The sequence below is a fragment of the Peromyscus eremicus genome, chromosome 5 (assembly GCF_949786415.1).
Source record: "Peromyscus eremicus chromosome 5, PerEre_H2_v1, whole genome shotgun sequence".
Lineage (NCBI taxonomy): Eukaryota > Metazoa > Chordata > Mammalia > Rodentia > Cricetidae > Peromyscus > Peromyscus eremicus.
The window spans coordinates 97420836-97437886 of NC_081420.1; the positions used below are offsets into that span (position 1 = coordinate 97420836).

Genomic DNA, 17051 nt, shown 5'->3' on the forward strand with positions numbered 1-17051 from the left:
CATGCATGTGGGAAAAGCTTGAATCCAGAGCATATACAAACCTTTCTACAAATCAATTAAGAAAAACACTGAAAACCAGTGGAAAAGTGACATGAGCGGGCTCACCACAGGAGCGTATCCAGAAGACAAAAAAGCTATGGGAAGTTGTTCAACTCCATCAGTCTTTAGGACAATGTGACTACGAGAACAAATGCACCAGAATGGTTAGAATCAGACATGGTGATGACAACCTTGCTGAAGGGAGAGAAGTGGGTGCACGTACTCTACAGAGCATCTCCAAGAACCGTGACCACACGTCCACCTGCAGTCCCACAATGCCTACGTGTAAACCTAACAAGAGTGTGTATATATGTGTGTGTGTATGTATGTAAATCTATCCACCCACCCATCCATCCATCCATCCATCCATCCATCCATCCATCCATCCATCCATATATACCCCAAAAGACATGCACAAGGTCATACATTCACAGCAGCATTATTCAGAATCACACTGACTGAAAAGAATTTATAAGCCCACCAGTATTAGAAAAGATAATAAAGTATGGCATTTTCACACAGTGGGAGACCCTATGGAAATGTGAACAACTGTTACAGCCAACACAGAAATTGCACAGCCTCAGTGTGATCAAGAGAAAGCTGTGATCAGGCTTTATATGAGAACACAAACTAAATGATGTTCAGAACCTCCAGAAAGTTGGGAGGGGCTGCTTGGGGAAGGGTAGGGAGGCAGATATTATAAAACTCATGAAGGGACTGGCTAGTGCTACAGAGTTCTATTTCTCATCTGAATGTGCATCCCATGCATGGGACAACTAGTGAAAGTTAGCTGACCCATAATACACTCATGGTTTATGAATTTCTTGTGTTTGAGACAGGGTCTCTCTATGTATCCCAGGTTGGCCTTGAACTCAGGAAGTACTAGATTACAGGCATGTGCCATATGTCTGGCTCCTGTACTTTCAGTGGTATATTTTTCTTAAACTTCCACTCACAAAGGCATCATAGCACAGAGGGAGGGAAGGCTGTTATGCAGGCAGGAGAAGGAAGAAAGACCAATCCACATACGTGAGGCAAAAGTGTGGTTACGGAAGGGGCGGGGGTGGCTTGACCAGAAATAGCAAAATCAAGCTAAAATCAAGTTAGAACTTCTTGGCATAGGATGGAGTCTCCAAATCGTATTCTTTGGGGCAGGAAGAAGGGCTGGGTATCGTCAGGACCGTCAAGTGTATCGTCAGGACCGTCAAGTGTAAAGACCTGCCTGAGGACACACATCTACTGACGACAGGCTGAAGGCAAAGCACACACAAATGCAGATGGATCTTGGGATGCGGCTGGGGCTGGGTTCAGGGTGTGGAGGAAGAGATAAAAACTTGGCTCTCGGGGCTGGAGAGATGGTTCAGAGGTTAAGAACACTGACTACTCTTCCAGAGGTCTTTGAGTTCAATTCCCAGCAACCACATGGTGGCTCACAACCATCTATAATGAGATCTGGCGCCCTCTTCTGGCCTGCAGGGATACATGCTGTATACATAATAGATAAAAAAACAAAACAAAACAAAAAAACAAAAACTTGGCTCTCGAAAAAGCAGCATCTGGAAGGCAAGAGGAACGCCCAGGCTCAAAACACACCTCACGTGTAACTGATGGGAGCCTAGAGGGGAAAAAAAAGAGCTGACCAGACTCTCCTTGAGTCCACCTCAGTGTAGCTTTGAAATGAGTGGGGCCGATGTGGAGGACTCAAACGACTTTGATAAGCCAGGGGAAGGCTGGGAGGAAGGCAGGAGATGTCCCCTTGAGCAGCAGTCAGATTCTGACCAAGAGAAACACTGTCAAAATGCCAGAGCAGTCCACAGGAGCGCAGGTGCTTCTGAAGGAGAGCTAAGATCCTCCCAGGATCCTGGTGGAGTTCAGCACCATGGTTCCCCCAGGTCAGGTCTGCCAAAGGTCACTGTCAGTCATTCGCCAAGAAGCAGCCTCTGCTCTGTGGAAAGGGGAGCTGGTCTAGCTGATGCGGAGTCTGGCCCTGGTGTGGAAATTGGGAGACACGGGCTTTCAGGTCTGGACAGGCACTGCACTTCTCAGGGAAGGACAACATGAACTTTCTGGGTCTTTCCAGGTGCCTTCTGGGCTCTGTAGGCTGAATGAAGACCCTGGTGGGAGCACTGAGGCAGCACAGGGCCTTTGGGCCTGCCTGCTAGTGTTCACGGACGGTGCTTCTGACCATCTCACTACCCCGGCAATCACTTTCCCTTTTTTGTACACAAGTTCCCACATCCAGGGAGAAACCTCAGCTCTGGGGTCCATCCTCCTGCAGATCACATCCCAAGTCTGAGAGTGAAGGAGGTGGGGTAAGTGCTCTACTGTTATAGGGACATTAAAAAAAAAAAAAGCCACAACGATGAAGACAACAGTAACAGACCAAAAGCCTACAATCTCCTGAGGGCGGAGGCAATCAACTTTACAGAGAGTTCCATTGTCCACTTCAGATCCCAAGGGCCTCTTTGGTGGGCCTTCCCAGGCCCATTATGAAGAGGCACTTGGCCTGACCTTCCCTGTGGACTGCCTGCTATGGTCACTGAGGCAGAGTTTGGCACCACAGTTCCCCCAGGCCAAGTTTCTCCAATGGTTATCACCCACACTCAAGATGAGGCCTCTCCTTTTCTCCAAGGGGCAGCTGGTCTAGAGGCCTTTTACACATGCCTATGAGAGAAACCCTTCTAAAGTCATGGCCCAGGGTGTGTGTGTGTGTGTGTGTGTGTGTGTGTGTGTGTGTGTGTGTGTGTGTGGTGGGGGCTCTGTGATACCAGCAATCATGTGAGGGACAAGAAGGGAGAGCCTCATAAGGGTCTGTCTCAAAGGCAGCTCCAGGAAACGTGTGCTGACCTGGTAGCAGGAAAAAAGGAAGGCTTCCCGAGGAATGCACCATACAATGGATGGACAGGATGCATCCGGAGCTCTTTCCAGGACTTTACAAGCACTTGGAAACTAAGGACCCCACTTGTCTGTCCTGGCTTTCATGCAGAGGAAGGCAGGAGGATGCAACATGACTTTCAGGGGCCAATTCCAATGCTATTTTTTTTTTTTTTTTTTTTAAGATTCTATACTAGAGCCGGGCAGTGGTGGAGCACACCTTTAATCCCAGCACTCGGGAGGCAGAGGCAGGAGAATCTCTGTGAGTTCGAGGCCAGCCTGGTCTACAAAGCAAGTTCCACGACAGCCAGGACTCTGTTACACAGAGAAACCCTGTCTCGAAAAACAAAAAATAACAACAACAAAAAGATTCTACACTAGGACACACTTTTAGTTGCTTGCTAATTCACCAAGCTGTTTGAGTTACCAATGTCAAAACTTTGTAAGTTTCCTGGCATACTTAGGTGAAATCTAAACAGATTCAGAGCGTTTTGTAAGTCCATCTGGAAACAAGCTCACAAGCTTCAGACTGAAATTCGTTATCAAGTTTTCAGCCCCTGAAAACCCCTCTTTATAATCACCCCCAGTCCTTCCAGCTGCCTGGGCTGTGGGCTGAGATCTCAGGTGTATGGACCATAAAGTAGATACTATGTGGAAGGCTGGATGGGGGCCAAGCAGGTGCCACATCTCTGTGGCGAGGAGCCCAATACTGCACATTCATGGAGTGGGCTCTAAGCGGGGCAACTTTTCCCACCAATCTGCTGCCCAATCTTCCCCTCCTGCCAGGGCCTCTTGGAAACTGTGGCACAGAGGTGGCTTAGGGGGAACTTAGCTGTTTGGGCTGTGGTAACAAGGGTCACCCTGAAAGACACATGGCCTCCCTCTGCCTGCTCACCTGTGGTCTTTAGCCTCTGCACACACAGCCTTGCTCAGAGCATGTGGGGGCGCTGCCCTTTGAAGTCCCAGCTCCCTCTGGCCAGTGCTCTGCTCCTCCCCACAGGCCCCAGGAGGACCTAATCAATCCCAGCCTGGCCTAACAAGGCCCATCACATGTGGTTTCCATTTTCCAGAAGGCAGCCTCTCACAGGGAGTGCCAGCGGGTATGCCGGGCATGGGGACTGCTCGGAGGAGCAGGATGGCCCTGGCTCAAGACAGTTTCTAGGCTGGGATGCTAATCACTTGTCCTGGCTCAGGGTAGGTACATTTTGTCCCTTATGAGGCATCTTTTTACCTGTCTGTGTTAGAGTGGACTCCTGGGTCTGGGTGCCACTTTCACTGTCACAGAATTGTCTCCGGTTAGATCTGAGGTTGAGGGCTGGTTATGCAAAATGGCTTCTGCTGAACACTCCCCTCTGCTATTTTGAGTTGAGACAAAAACATCACTTCCCCAGCCCCAGCCCTAGGGTCGGGTAGGGGGGCCCCAAATGGGGAAAGCTCTAGAAGATTCATACAAGGAGCTGGGCAGATTTTAATTAAAGCTGGCAAGAAGAGAAGCTTCTCCTGAGCAGGGTGTCAGGCGTTCTAAGGTTTCCTCAAGTTTTGTTCAATGTTTTGTTCAGTGTCTTGTCTCTTGCCCTCAGCTGGAGACCCACTCAATATGGCTGCAAACTAATAAAAGATCAAATCCCACTTGCAATCCCAGTAGGGGGATCAGGATCTTTTCTTGCAGACAGATTCAGACTGGTGTGTGTTTGCTGCGGTAATTTATTTTTGCTTTGAGCAAATGAAGGCAGTCATTCAAGAGCACAGGAAGAGAGCTGACTGGTGTCCTTAGACCACTCTTGGGCACGGCGACCAGGGCCAGGCATGCTTTTCTGAAATGCCAGTTTAACTAGGGCAGCAGGTCTTGACACTGTCTTCTATCAGAATAGCACAATGAGCTTTTGGGGGCCTGGTCCACACCCCCAACAGGTGAGGTGGTAACTACAAAGACTCACAGGCTGAAGAGGAGGATGTTTCCAGGAAAAAGGACTCCAGAGACTGGGGTAATACTTGGGAGATTCTGGGGGTATGAGGGAATTGGGCTTGGAAGTGGGGGAGGGGGTTAACCCACAGGAAGGGCTTAGTGGAATTCCCAGTTATGGAATCAAAGAGTGGCTTCTGACACCCTCCTTCCTAGTGTCTGCCCATCTCTACCACCTACCTCAGTGGCCAATCAACTCCCTCCCTCTTCAGGAGACCAGGGCTCATGTGCAAACCCAGGGCGCTAGGGGAGGCAGTATTAATTAATAGGAGTATGTGTTTGGGATTGTTTGGGCGGGGCTGCCATGCCTATCTGCATAGGATGGGGAGAACAGGACAAGAATGGAGCCTCAGGATGGATAGCTTGGAAGGAAGTCTCATGACTGTGTTCCTTCCCTACTTGGGTCCTGGATCACCCTTTCCGGATACCTGCCTCATCCTAGGAACACCCTTGTCCCTGGGAGTGTGCTTGAGACTTATCTACCATCAACTGGGCAGTCAAGCTGCAGACCTTGCATTCACAGCACACAGTGGCTTGTTACAATTGAAAGCATTCTCTGGCAAGTGCTCTTTGCAAGGCAGCAGGGAGGAAGAGGAGGGGAAAACTCTCAGTTGATGGAGCCAAAGAAGGCTGGCCAGAGGCCCTGTTGGCAGGCAGAGTGGAGTGTCTTCAGACTTGCTACTTCCCAGCACAGAAGCGGGCTTGTAAAGATCACAGCTGTTGGGTTACGCCAGAGTTCATATCACAGCTTATCAAAGAGGCTAGCTTTTCTCCCTCCTTTCCTTTTCTCCTGTGTATAAGTGGGGTGGTTCACAGGCACACAAGGCCTGGATTTGTTCAGCTAGCATTAGCATGGAGGGTGGGAAGAAGCCGGAGGAGGGCAATGCACACCAACACCTACTTTAGGAGAGTTGTTTTAGTGGGGCCGGGCTGGGCGCCGGTGGGTGTCCTGGCCACTGGGGCAGCAAAGCTAGCTTTTAGGACACAAGGTTTAATTATCCCACTCTCCCATGAAGCCTGTTCCTGTTCTCCACAGACCACCAGGGGAAGTGGAGGCCATGCTCATGTCAGGGGCTGGAGAGCAGTTCTCCATCAAACATCACCAGCACTGGGGCTGGAGCCCACTGGAGCTGACTCAGTCTCACCATAGAAGGGCTAGATGGGTACCATTAACATTTCATTAACGTCTGCGTTTTATGGACAGAGCAGGAAGGATCCGGAAGCATGTCACATGGTTACAAAGGTTACAACTGAGAGGAATTGGGATTTGAACCTGTGCTAGCAGGCTAGTTTTTATGTCAACTTAATACAAGGCAGAGTCATCTGAAAGGTGGGAACTCAATTAAGGAAATGCCACTGTAAGACTGGGCTGTAGGCAAGCCTGTAGGGTATTTTCTTAATTAGTGATTGAGGTAGGAGGGCCCAGCCCATTTTGGGTGGGGCCACTTCTGGGCAGATGGTCCTGGGTTCTATAAGAAAGCAGGCTGAGCAAGCCAGTAAGGAGTAAGCCAGTAAGTAGTAACCCACCATGGCCTCTGCATCAGCTTCTGCCTTCAGATTCCAGCCCTGTTTGAGTTCCTGCTCTGACAACCTTTGATGATAAACAGTGATGTGGAAGTATAAGCCAAAATAAACCCTTTCCTCCCCTGTTGATTTTGGTTATGGTGTTTCATAACAGCAATAGTAACCCTAACTAAGACAGAATCTAAGCCTCACTCCAAATGCCACACACTTCCTTAAGCTTTGAGGGTGTGTGGGCAAATCTTGGGTACCCTGCCCTGTGTGTGTGCTATCTTCCTCTAACGGAGACTGGGCCTCAACTTCCCTACAACCAAACCAAGGATAGCCTAGGCCTAGGTTACGGCCGGTGAGGCCGGCTGAAAAACGAGGGCTTGGCGCCACTGGCTCCCTCGATCTCAATCCGTGACCTAGATGACTATGTCTGTCTACAAGGTAAGGAGCTGGGTGCACACTGAGGCCAACCTGGAGCTCTGCTCTTCCATGCCTGTCTCTGGTTCCACATCAAGGTGCAGTCTGGGAACAGTGTGGGGTGAGGAGACCACAGAAAATTCTCTCTCAGAGCTGAGAACCCACTGGACATTTGTTCTCAAGAGCTCTGGATGCCTTTGTCTTCCTACAAATGGCAGCTGCCCTGGGCCCTAAACACATCACTGCACAAATAATGGCTTCTAACTTGTTCATAGGAGCAACCTTTTATCTTTATCAGTGTGCCGAACTAGGACCAAGAGGAACAAGTGAGCAGCTGAAGGAGGGGTTGAGAGGCCATCTATCGCGTTCCTCATCAGGCCTGCGGCTCCATTAGTGTGTGTGCCATTAACATACCCTTCAGGCCGTTCTTTTTTTGGCATGGTCAACGTCCAGTGTCTTTCCTTGAGTGTTCTCCAAACTTATTTATTGATTGACTGGCACAGGGTCTCTCACTGAGCCTGAAGCTCACCAACTCGGTGAATCCAGATAGCCAGGGAGTTTCAGGGATCTACCTGCCCCCCCACACCAAACACGAGAGTTACAGGCACAAAGCCATGCCCTGCTTTGATATAGGCTGTGGGGATATGAACTCCAGTCCTGGTGCCAGTGTAGCTCAGGCTTGTTTAGGTCACTATGTAGCCTAGGCTGGCCTTGACCTCACAGCAATCCTCTCACCTCAGCTTCCCCAGAGCTGGGATAACAGTTGTGAATCACAATACCCAGTTTTAATATGTTCCCTCTTCAAAGCTATTAGCAGAGAAGAATTCTATAAAATGAAGATGCAGGACGCAGCCAACCAACCCACCTCATCGAAGGGCTTAGTCTCTTGTGCAACTACGGAGGGAGGGAGGGAGTTGCACGTCTATGATGCCAGATCCTGCTCTGTGTGCCCTCAGAGCCCACACTGGGTGTCTGAGACAGTGACTAGAGGGCTGGTCAGCAGTGGCTGGGCACTGGCTTGGGAGGCAGCAGGTTCTCAGGTACAGGTTTTGGGGCATGGTGGCAGATAAGCTGGATGGCTAGAGCCAAGGCCAAGGAGAGATCTTAGTGAAGGACTGTTGCGCCAGGACCCAGGGATGAGACCCTCTGTGGCTGTGCTGGGTAGGGTGGGGCCTGGCCTTGATGACCTCTCAGAACCCAGCATAGTTTTTGAGGTAACTGAGCTCTGAACAGCAAGTGATTGCCGTGCTGGATATTCCAAGTCCCCAGAGGACAAGGAGAGATGACCCATGGGCCCTGCTCTTGAGCCCGGCCCCAGGTTCCTTAGCATGCAGATGTCGAGGAGTCCTTGAGGTTCTAAGTTCTGTCATCTACCCGAGAGGGACGACACAGTGGGTGCTGAATTAGAGTGAGGAGTGTGCAGCCCAGCTCCAGGCAATCCTAGTTGGCACACTGCTTCTTAAGCACACTTTCCCTTAAGCAAAAATGAGAATTCTTATCATTCCCAGACACTAAGAAGCCAGCAAAGTCTTACTGGCCTGAAGTCTGTAAACAGAAACATGGTAGTGGCCTGACTACCAGCTTTATGGAGTCTCAGGTAGGGAGGAGGCCAAGGACATCCATACCACCTGCATTTCTGCTATGTGCAGTCTGGGGATGCTGGGTACCATCTTAAACTCCCACCTCAAGACCTCAGTCTGCAGCTAGGAAGGCATGGAAAACCCAGGGCAGCCCTGTTCTCCAGAGAGTAAGCTGTCTACCCCTACCTTTTCCAAAGCCCCCTCTCTCTACTGGTTCTCTGAGTCTACCAGATGAAGACTGCTCATCAAGAGTGCTGAGACCCCTGCAGTCTGGAAAACCACATGAAGTTAACGGTCACTCATGTGAGGACATTCTGTTGTTCTGATATGTGTGGGTCCCTGGTGTTATATCTCATGTCGGCTTCAACCTCTTAACTGGAATTGTCCAACTCCATGGGGGAAAAAAAATCCACAGTGATCTTCTTTTGGCCAATGAGGTAAAAATCCGTTCGTAGTGGTACCATGCACTCATCCACTGTGCTACTGCCACTTCAGCCATTTCTAGATTAACAGTGGTCTCAACTGGTACACTCTTGGGCCTCAAGCACACTGGGCAGATGCTCTACATCTGAGCTACCTGCCCAGTCTCTGAACATTTTTGACTGTTGAAAATAGGTGGGGGCAGGTGCGACTTGCACCTGGTGGGTAGAAGTTGGGGATGCTGTTTAAACATCCGACAGCTCCACCACAAAGAATTACCTGGATTCAAACGCCCACAGCACTGAGGGCTGATAACCTCTCCAGACCACAGGGACATCCTTTTGGGAGTTCAGACATCAGAAGCCCCTTCTGCCTGCTGTGGTCCTACTATTCTTTCTGTCCTTTCTCACGAGTCGGTCCTTTGGCCTAGCTCTCAGGGTGTCTTCAACTCCACTCTCTGACCTTCATCTGGCCTGTGTTTCCCTCCCCCTCGAAGACAGGCCTCTCCATCACGTTCCCTCTTCTCCCCTTCCACCTCCTGAGCTCACTCTGTGGTTGAGCAGGCTTCAGCTCAGCTCCCAGATCTTCAAGCTTCTTCTTCCCGCACTGGCCCCACTTCCTTCCACCTTTCTTCTGGCCCTTCTCAGCCTCCTCTTCTGGCTTCTCCCTTTGCCCAACCAGCACCCATGAAGATTCTTAGGGCTCAACCTCAGACTCCTTCCCTCACTCAGCTCCTCTTATTCCCTAAAAATGAAAACTCTACAGGGCAGGACCAACTAGAACTGTACTGTACACAGGACTGCTGCTGAGTAATATTTGTTGACTGAGTGACTACATCATCCATTTCCAGGCTTGCATCTTAGAACTAGGTCTCTCTTTGATGCATCAAACTGCTGCTTCGACATTTTACTTTTGATGTTCTCAAAGCAATTCAAACTCAAGCAAGTGACTGTCTTCACTCTGATACTCTCTCAGGGCTCAGGGCCTGCATGCTCTTATGACTCCTCCCCTTGTCCCTCCTGCACTTTAGCCTCAATCAACACTGCTGCCCAGGCCCTTGATAGTCAGCCAGGCTCATCTAGACCACAGCATCCCAGCTGTCTATCCATCTTAGCCCTTCTAACCCATTCTCCCAACACAGCCAGAAATCTGGTCCCATCATTCCCCGTCATGTAGCTTCTAACTGACTGACCTCTGAGTAAGGCTAAGAACCCATTTAACTGGGTTATTTGTGCCAGTGCCCAGGGCTAAGAGACCCTCTATGGCTGTGATGGGTCGAGTAAGGCCTGGTCTGGAGGCTGGCCTTGATGCCCTCTCACTCAGAACTCAGCATAGCTCTTGAGTGATTGCCATGCTGGGTATACAGAGGACGAGAAGAGGGTCTGTGAGCTCTGCTCAACTTTGTTCAGGTTCACAGCAAAATAAACTCTTCATGTGCATTCCTGCCATCAAGTTCTCTGTGTAAACTGGGGCTCTGCTGGGGTACCCAGCTCCTCCACCCTGGTGGACACACCAACACAGACTGCTCCCTAAGCACCCTCAGCCACATTAAGAACCCCACCACCCTGAGGTTTTGATTCCACTGGTCAAGAGGGAGGCCTAGGCAGGTTTTAATAAGCAGACCTAAGATTTACTGCTGCAGAGCATCTAGGACCATTTGGAAGGCTCTTTCTTCCACATGGCTTTGTTGGGAAGTCTGCAGGAATTTTTGTTCTTGATCTAGCTTTCACTAGCCTGAAAGTGACACTGGGCACTCTTCTTGGTGATGCTGCTTTATGATGCTATGGACGACAAGTTCTCAGACCTGTCCAAGGCTAAGTTCATTCAATTCAAGAACCTGGCTTCACTGAACTGGCCAAATCCTGTGCTAGTTAGATGCTAGGATCCAGGCCCTGTCATGTTCTGTCTGGCTCGCTTACTTTCTTCTTCCAAAGAACAATGGTGGCACTTATGGAGAGGATACTTTACCAGAAGGGAAATACTTTCAAGAAATAAACACTTAACTCAGTTTTTAAAGAAATGCCAAGGACTACCTGCTTCACGTTGGTAGTACCACAATCTATTATGAGGGAAGAACCTTCTTCATTTCTTCCAAGAACAATGCAAAGTCAGGAAAAGGGGGAGGAGAAAGAAAGGGAAGCAGGTGGCTCCTGTGCCACCATGTTCAGCGAGAGATTCAAAGCTGAGGCACATAGGGCTGACCTGATGATGAACGGGCCTCTGGCCTCCAGCAGCTTCCGTTCACTGCTGAATGTCTGCAGAAGGTTGATCATGAACTTGTAAAAGTAGGAGTTCATGGTGGGGGTAGAAGGAGAGCATTCTAAGCCTTTGGTACCTGCAGAGAAAGAAACAGAGCCAGGATTTACTCTTCATTGTGTGTCTACAGGGTGAGAGACAGAATAGAATCGTAAATGTCAGAGGTGTGTGTGTAAAAAGATGGGAGAAAAATCACCAATCAAGGGCCACAGACAGGAAGGCAAGGACTTTATGAGTACGAACAAGCACATACAGTTTACTGGTTCACTCCTCCATCTATTCCCATAGCACTTAGTGAAGATCATGGGTAAGAACTCCATTAGGTACTACAATAAAAAACCAAACAGGCTGGGCAGTGGTGGTGCATGCCTTTAATCCCAGCACTCGGGAGGCAGAGCCAGGTGGATCTCTGTGAGTTCGAGGCTAGCCTGGTCTACAGAGTGAGATCCAGGACAGGCACCAAAACTACACAGAGAAACCCTGTCTCGAAAAAAAAAGAAAGAAAAAGAAAATCCAAACAGGACTTGGAGAGATGGCTGTGTGGTTAGGGCATGTACTGCTGCTGTGGAGGACTTGAGTTTGATTCCTAGTACACATACCAGGCAACTCAGAACCACCTGTAACTTCAGGGGATCTGACACTATCTTCTAATTTCCATTTGAATCTGTACTCATGTGCATATACCCACACATGGTTACACACACATACATGTAATACAAAATAAAACAAATCTTAAAAAAATAAAAACAAATGAACACAGTTCTCTTCACTAACCAAACAAACTAGATACATGTAGGTTTACTTTGCAAAATTAAGGACAATCAGTGGCCAGTCAGAGAATAAAGAGTTTAGATAGACAGCTGGGCATGGTGGCACACACCTTTAATCCCAGCACCTAGGAGGCAGAAGCAGGTAGATCTCTAAGTTTGAGGCCGGCCTGGTCTACACAGAGAAACTCTGCCTTGAAAAACCAAACCAACCAACCAACCAACCAACCAAACACCAAACACCCCCGTCAAAAACGAACAAAAAAACCCCCAAAACCCCCAAACCAAACTAAAACAACAAAAAGACATTAGGTGCAACTTCTCCATGGTCAGCAAAGCTAGCAACCCCCCATGAGGCACAAGATAAATTCCTTTCCTAGTGTTGAGAAAAAACATAAATCATGCACATGTTGACTGGGCTAAAGACAGCAAACACTAGCAAACAGGTGACTTGTTTGGATCCTCACCTAGCATTGGGATCCACTGGGTTAAGGTGCTCTTTTAGGGTGTTACTCTGAAAACCCGCAAAGCCCTAGCTGGCTGTGTAATACAAACAGCATTGCTCTTTCCCATGCCTCAGCTGAAAACATGCTCAGAGCCTCACACCAGCACTCCTCCAGCCTGCTCTTGCATATGCGCCCTTGGAGAAAGAAGCTTCAAGAGGAAGGCTGCTGGGTTGTTCTGCTGTGGGCTAGTCACACACCCCACAGGATCCTCCTTCCTTTCTAATGCATGGTGACTCCACCGTAGACTGCTGGAAAGGGGTGACAAGGATGGTGGGATTTTTCAGTCTGCCCAATGCAATATCAGGACATCTTTGTTAAAAACAGCATTGTTAGTCTCATCCTTGTCCCATAAAGTATGCCTTTCAAAGCACACCAAGTTTTCAGAATATTCTTTGCTGTACAGAAACCACCACTAGCTGTGGAATACTTTAATTATTCCTCTATTGGAATCTCGTATTACCTTTACTTCCTAGTCTCTCCTCCAGTCCCTGAAAACAAATCCTTATCTATACACTTACCTATTCTGGACATTTTGCATGAATAAATGGAACCCAATATGGCTTCTTTCATGCATCATATATTCAAGGCTCATCCTAGTTGTGTATATCCATTCTTTATTCATTTTTATGGCCAAACAATGATCATATTGTATTTGTTAATTCATCAAACGGTGAGTACTTGGTGGTTTCCACTCTGTGGCTATTATGAATAATGCTGCTGTAAACAGTCATGCTTACAGGTTCTGTATGGATAGTTTTTCCTTTCTCTTGGCTATATACCTAGGAATGAAACTGCTGGGTCGCATGGAAACTGTTTGGGTCCTGAGGAATTGCCAGGCCATTTTCCATAGTGGCTACAAAGGAGACTCTCCCTTCTCTATACCCTCTCCAGCACATGTTATCTGTCTTTCACTATAGCCATCCTAGTGGATGGGAAGTGGTGTTTCATTGTGGTTTGGATTTGTAGTTCTCTAGTGATAATGTTACTCATGTTTATGGTGCTTATGTTTATCTTTTCTGGAGAAACAGCTACTCAATTCCTTTGCCTTTTTCCAAAACTGAACCATTTGTCTTTCTGTTATTAGAGTTCTTCATATACATAGTTCTTATCGGGTAGGTGGTTTATAAGCATTTTCTCCTATTCTGTGGGTCTCTCCTGACTTCTGCCAGGAAAGCACTCCACTACAAAGTTACATCCCTAGTCTACTTTCTTGATACTGTCCTCTGAAACAAAAAATATTTGGGCTGAGGACACAGCTCGATGGTAGGGCATTTGCCTACTGTGTTCAAGGCCATGGGTTAAATTTCCAGTACTGTAAAAAACAAAACAACTTTTGTGGTGCTACAGGCCTCATGCATACATGCTAGGGAGCTTCTATTACTGAGTTACACCACCAGTCCCACAAACCTTTAAATTTTGGTTAAGTCCAATATGTCATTTTTTCTTTGGCTGCTCATGCTCTTGAAATAGTAGAGTAAGAAGGGCCAGGCTAATTGAGGCAGCAGAGACTGTCAGTTTCTCAGCTGGCCTCTCTCTGGTCTAGAAGCCTCTCTTCCTGAAAGAGCAGGAAGGTACTGGCACAGGTAGACAGGATGTAGGGGTCCTTGGAAATCAAGCTTGGCTGTGGTAGCATACATGAGCCTTCAGAAATATTAGGCCAAGTGTATAAAAGAATGTACAAAACCACCGAGGGCATTACAAGTCTCCCAGAGGAGCTGTTGGTGGCCAGCCAGTGGCTCCAGGGGCACTGAAACACCCCATGGTCCTCTGTGTTTTCTCCTGATCTTTATAGGGAAGTGGCTGGGAACTAGAAGATATTTTTTTGTGTGCCAGCCCCCCAGCTGCAGATGCCTTAAAACCCGTCATTCTCATTCCTTAGACTCTTAACAGATCCCTTTACTTCTAAACCTGCAGCCTTCAACCCAAAGACCTTTTTACATAACCCTCCACACTTCCAAATCCTGCTACCCTAAATCCCAAGACTCTTCTAGACAACATCCTCCATCTAAGACCCTTCCAGACAACCCTTCAGGAATCACGCTGGGGAATCTTGAGTGAAAAGCCCAGTTTAAAGACATGCCTCATTCAACTTTCTGCTGTTTGCAATGCGTTGTTCTAGGTCCATGCTGGGGACCGCCTGGCTGCCCTGGTTCTAAGTGACTTTGGAACGGCAAAGTCTCGGCTCCCTGGCCTTGAGGGGCTGTTTGCAGAAACAAGTGTCACATTCTTACAGATCAGGTAACTCCAGGCCCAGCCGGGGCTGATCTTAGAAGAAGTGGCTGAAGCCACAGCTGCCCAGGCAGCCCCACTTTACCACCCTCACCCACAGGAGACACACTCAGTGAGGGCTGTCACGGCCTGGCTATCCACCCAGACCCAGGGACATGTGTACAGGAATCTAGGTAACTGTAAGCTTCTGGGGGTCTATCTCTGCATTATCTGGGCCCCTGTCTCCTTCCTGCTTCTCTATATGCGCTCCTGGGCCATCTCATTTCCAGGCCTAAGGCCACCAGGCTTCAAAGTACTTAAAAGGACAAAGGAACTAATGAAGAGAGCAATTACAAATACACTCTCCTGGCTGTGACTATCTGGGAGCCCTAAGGAGCTGGGTGCTTTGGGAACACTGAAGTTCCAGCCTCAAAGGGACAGGGGAAAGAAAGAAAGCATTGAGCATGGTACTCTGGCCTCAGTTTCTTCATCTATAGGGAAGGGCAGTAAGAGTCCCTAACAACTGAGACAACACATGTAATGTACTGGACAAGGCATGCCATGAGTCTGTGCTCAATAAATGGGATGAGTGTGACATCAGCAAATGCCTCCTGTCCTGGAGCACTGTGTGGGGAAGACTGTTCTCATTCCCTGCTGAATAGGCTGTAAATGCAGGAAGAATTAGGATCTGAAACAAATTCACAGAATTCTATTGGGATACTTCATGGAAGAAGAAAAGGAGTTATCTGTGCCCCACCCCCCAGGTCAGCTGACAGACTGGCCAAAGACAACAGGAGAGATGACTTGGGGCTACCGCACACATCTCTGCTCCTTTAGTAAGAGCTCTCACTGGTCCAAATGGACTTTCAGTGCCCAGGCTAAATGATGGTGGCCTTTAGTGGAGAGACAAAAAGTACATGGGATAAGCAACTAGTTCTTACAGCAGTGTCCTCTGGGAAAACCTGTGAGCTCAGTCCTTCAAGTGAGCCCATTGTTCAAACACCACACACAAGAAAAAGCCCAGTATTCCGAGACTGGAGCCATGTACCTTTCCCAAGACTCAGCTGACAGGAGGCTTAGGTGTGGCAGTTTAGGGTGAGCTCCCCAGAACCTCATACTGACTTGTATTGAATGCAACCATCAGGAGCAGGGCCTCTGACCTTAGAACCCCACCAGCTAGGAAGACCACTGCACCCGTGGAGGGTTGGGAGTCTTGGACAAGAAAGGGGAGCAGTCAGTGCTCACTGGTGACAGGGCCAGGGTCTGTGAGAGCTCTCACCACCATGGTTTCCCTTTGCCCAACTGCCTGACCCCAGGAGCCTTCAGGCCTGCTGTCTTGTCAGACTTGGGATCCAGCCTCTGTTCAGATCCCCACAGGCCCGACAGGCACTGTCTGTGAATCCCCAGCTAGCAGACCTGCCCATGCCATCAATCTCACCTGAAAAGTGAGTTTTGATCAGAGGTGCCACATCCTGATCTGTACCCCTTCCCTGCTGCCCGTCTGGGAGTCAGGGGGCTTGTCTGCAGCTTCTTGCTGTGAACTTCTCCCCCATCCTAACAAGGCCTAAGAAGAGACCCCATGCTTGGCTCTTTCTTTTTTTTTTTTCTTTCTTTCTTTTTTTTTTTTTTTGGTTTTTCGAGACAGGGTTTCTCTGTGTAGCTTTGCACCTTTCCTGGAACTCACTTGGTAGCCCAGGCCGGCCTCGAACTCACAGAGATCTGCCTGACTCTGCCTCCCGAGTGCTGGGATTAAAGGCGTGCGCCACCACCGCCCGGCATGTTTGGCTCTTCCTGCTGCTGGGTCTTGAGTTCTCCTCGGAGCTCCCACCATGCTGCTGCCCCCTCTGTCTCTCTTGTTCGTTGTGTTTAAAGAACGTCTAATAAACTCCTCAGTCCCCAGTAATCTGACTCAGTGTCTTGAATCACCTGCCCCATCCCAAACTCAACAGTTCTTGGCCAGGGCTGTGGGGCTCGGGAGGAGGTGGAGAGAACAAACTCGCCCCAGGAGTGCGACTGCAGATTTCCGCCTCACTGCAGCCTGCACCTCCCAGGGGACAGCTCAACCGCCTCCACCGGCCTCTTCCGCCCACCTCCGGCTCTCGCTCATCTGGTTGTGTAGCTGAAGTGGCTCTGTCTCAAGACGGGCTGGTGCTGCACACGCCTGAGGATAGGTAGAGCTGGGCCTGGCTCGGCCTGATTTAGGGCATGCCCCCCAGATCTGCATCTGGACAGAGGCGCCCTAGCAGACAGTACTTAGCATTACCAACAGCGCAGTTTTGTAGGCCAACTCAAATGGTGGACAAGCTGCTTTGGTGGGAATTGGCAGGCCAGGAAGGAGAGGAGAGGGCTGTGTGTCGGGTTCTTCCTAAAGGGCTGAGAGGAGCAGGATCTCCATTTCTTGACCCAAAGAGGACATGGATGTGAGGAAGAGTGCAATCCTTCAAGCCACACAGATCTGCCTTGTATTTCTGGTTTGGGCAAGCAAGAAGTCTGTGGGGTTCTGGAAGGA

At 49.0% G+C, this 17051-nt stretch overlaps 1 protein-coding gene across 1 annotated transcript in view; it reads right to left on the reverse strand.

The window, feature by feature from the left end:
- The window catches only part of Vac14 (VAC14 component of PIKFYVE complex), a 114545-nt gene that overhangs the window by 26483 nt on the left and 71011 nt on the right, over nucleotides 1-17051 (reverse strand). Inside the window, exon 14 of the mRNA XM_059264007.1 lies at nucleotides 11008-11140. Coding sequence (XP_059119990.1) covers nucleotides 11008-11140 — 133 coding nt within the window. The remainder of the gene's footprint in view (nucleotides 1-11007; nucleotides 11141-17051) is intronic.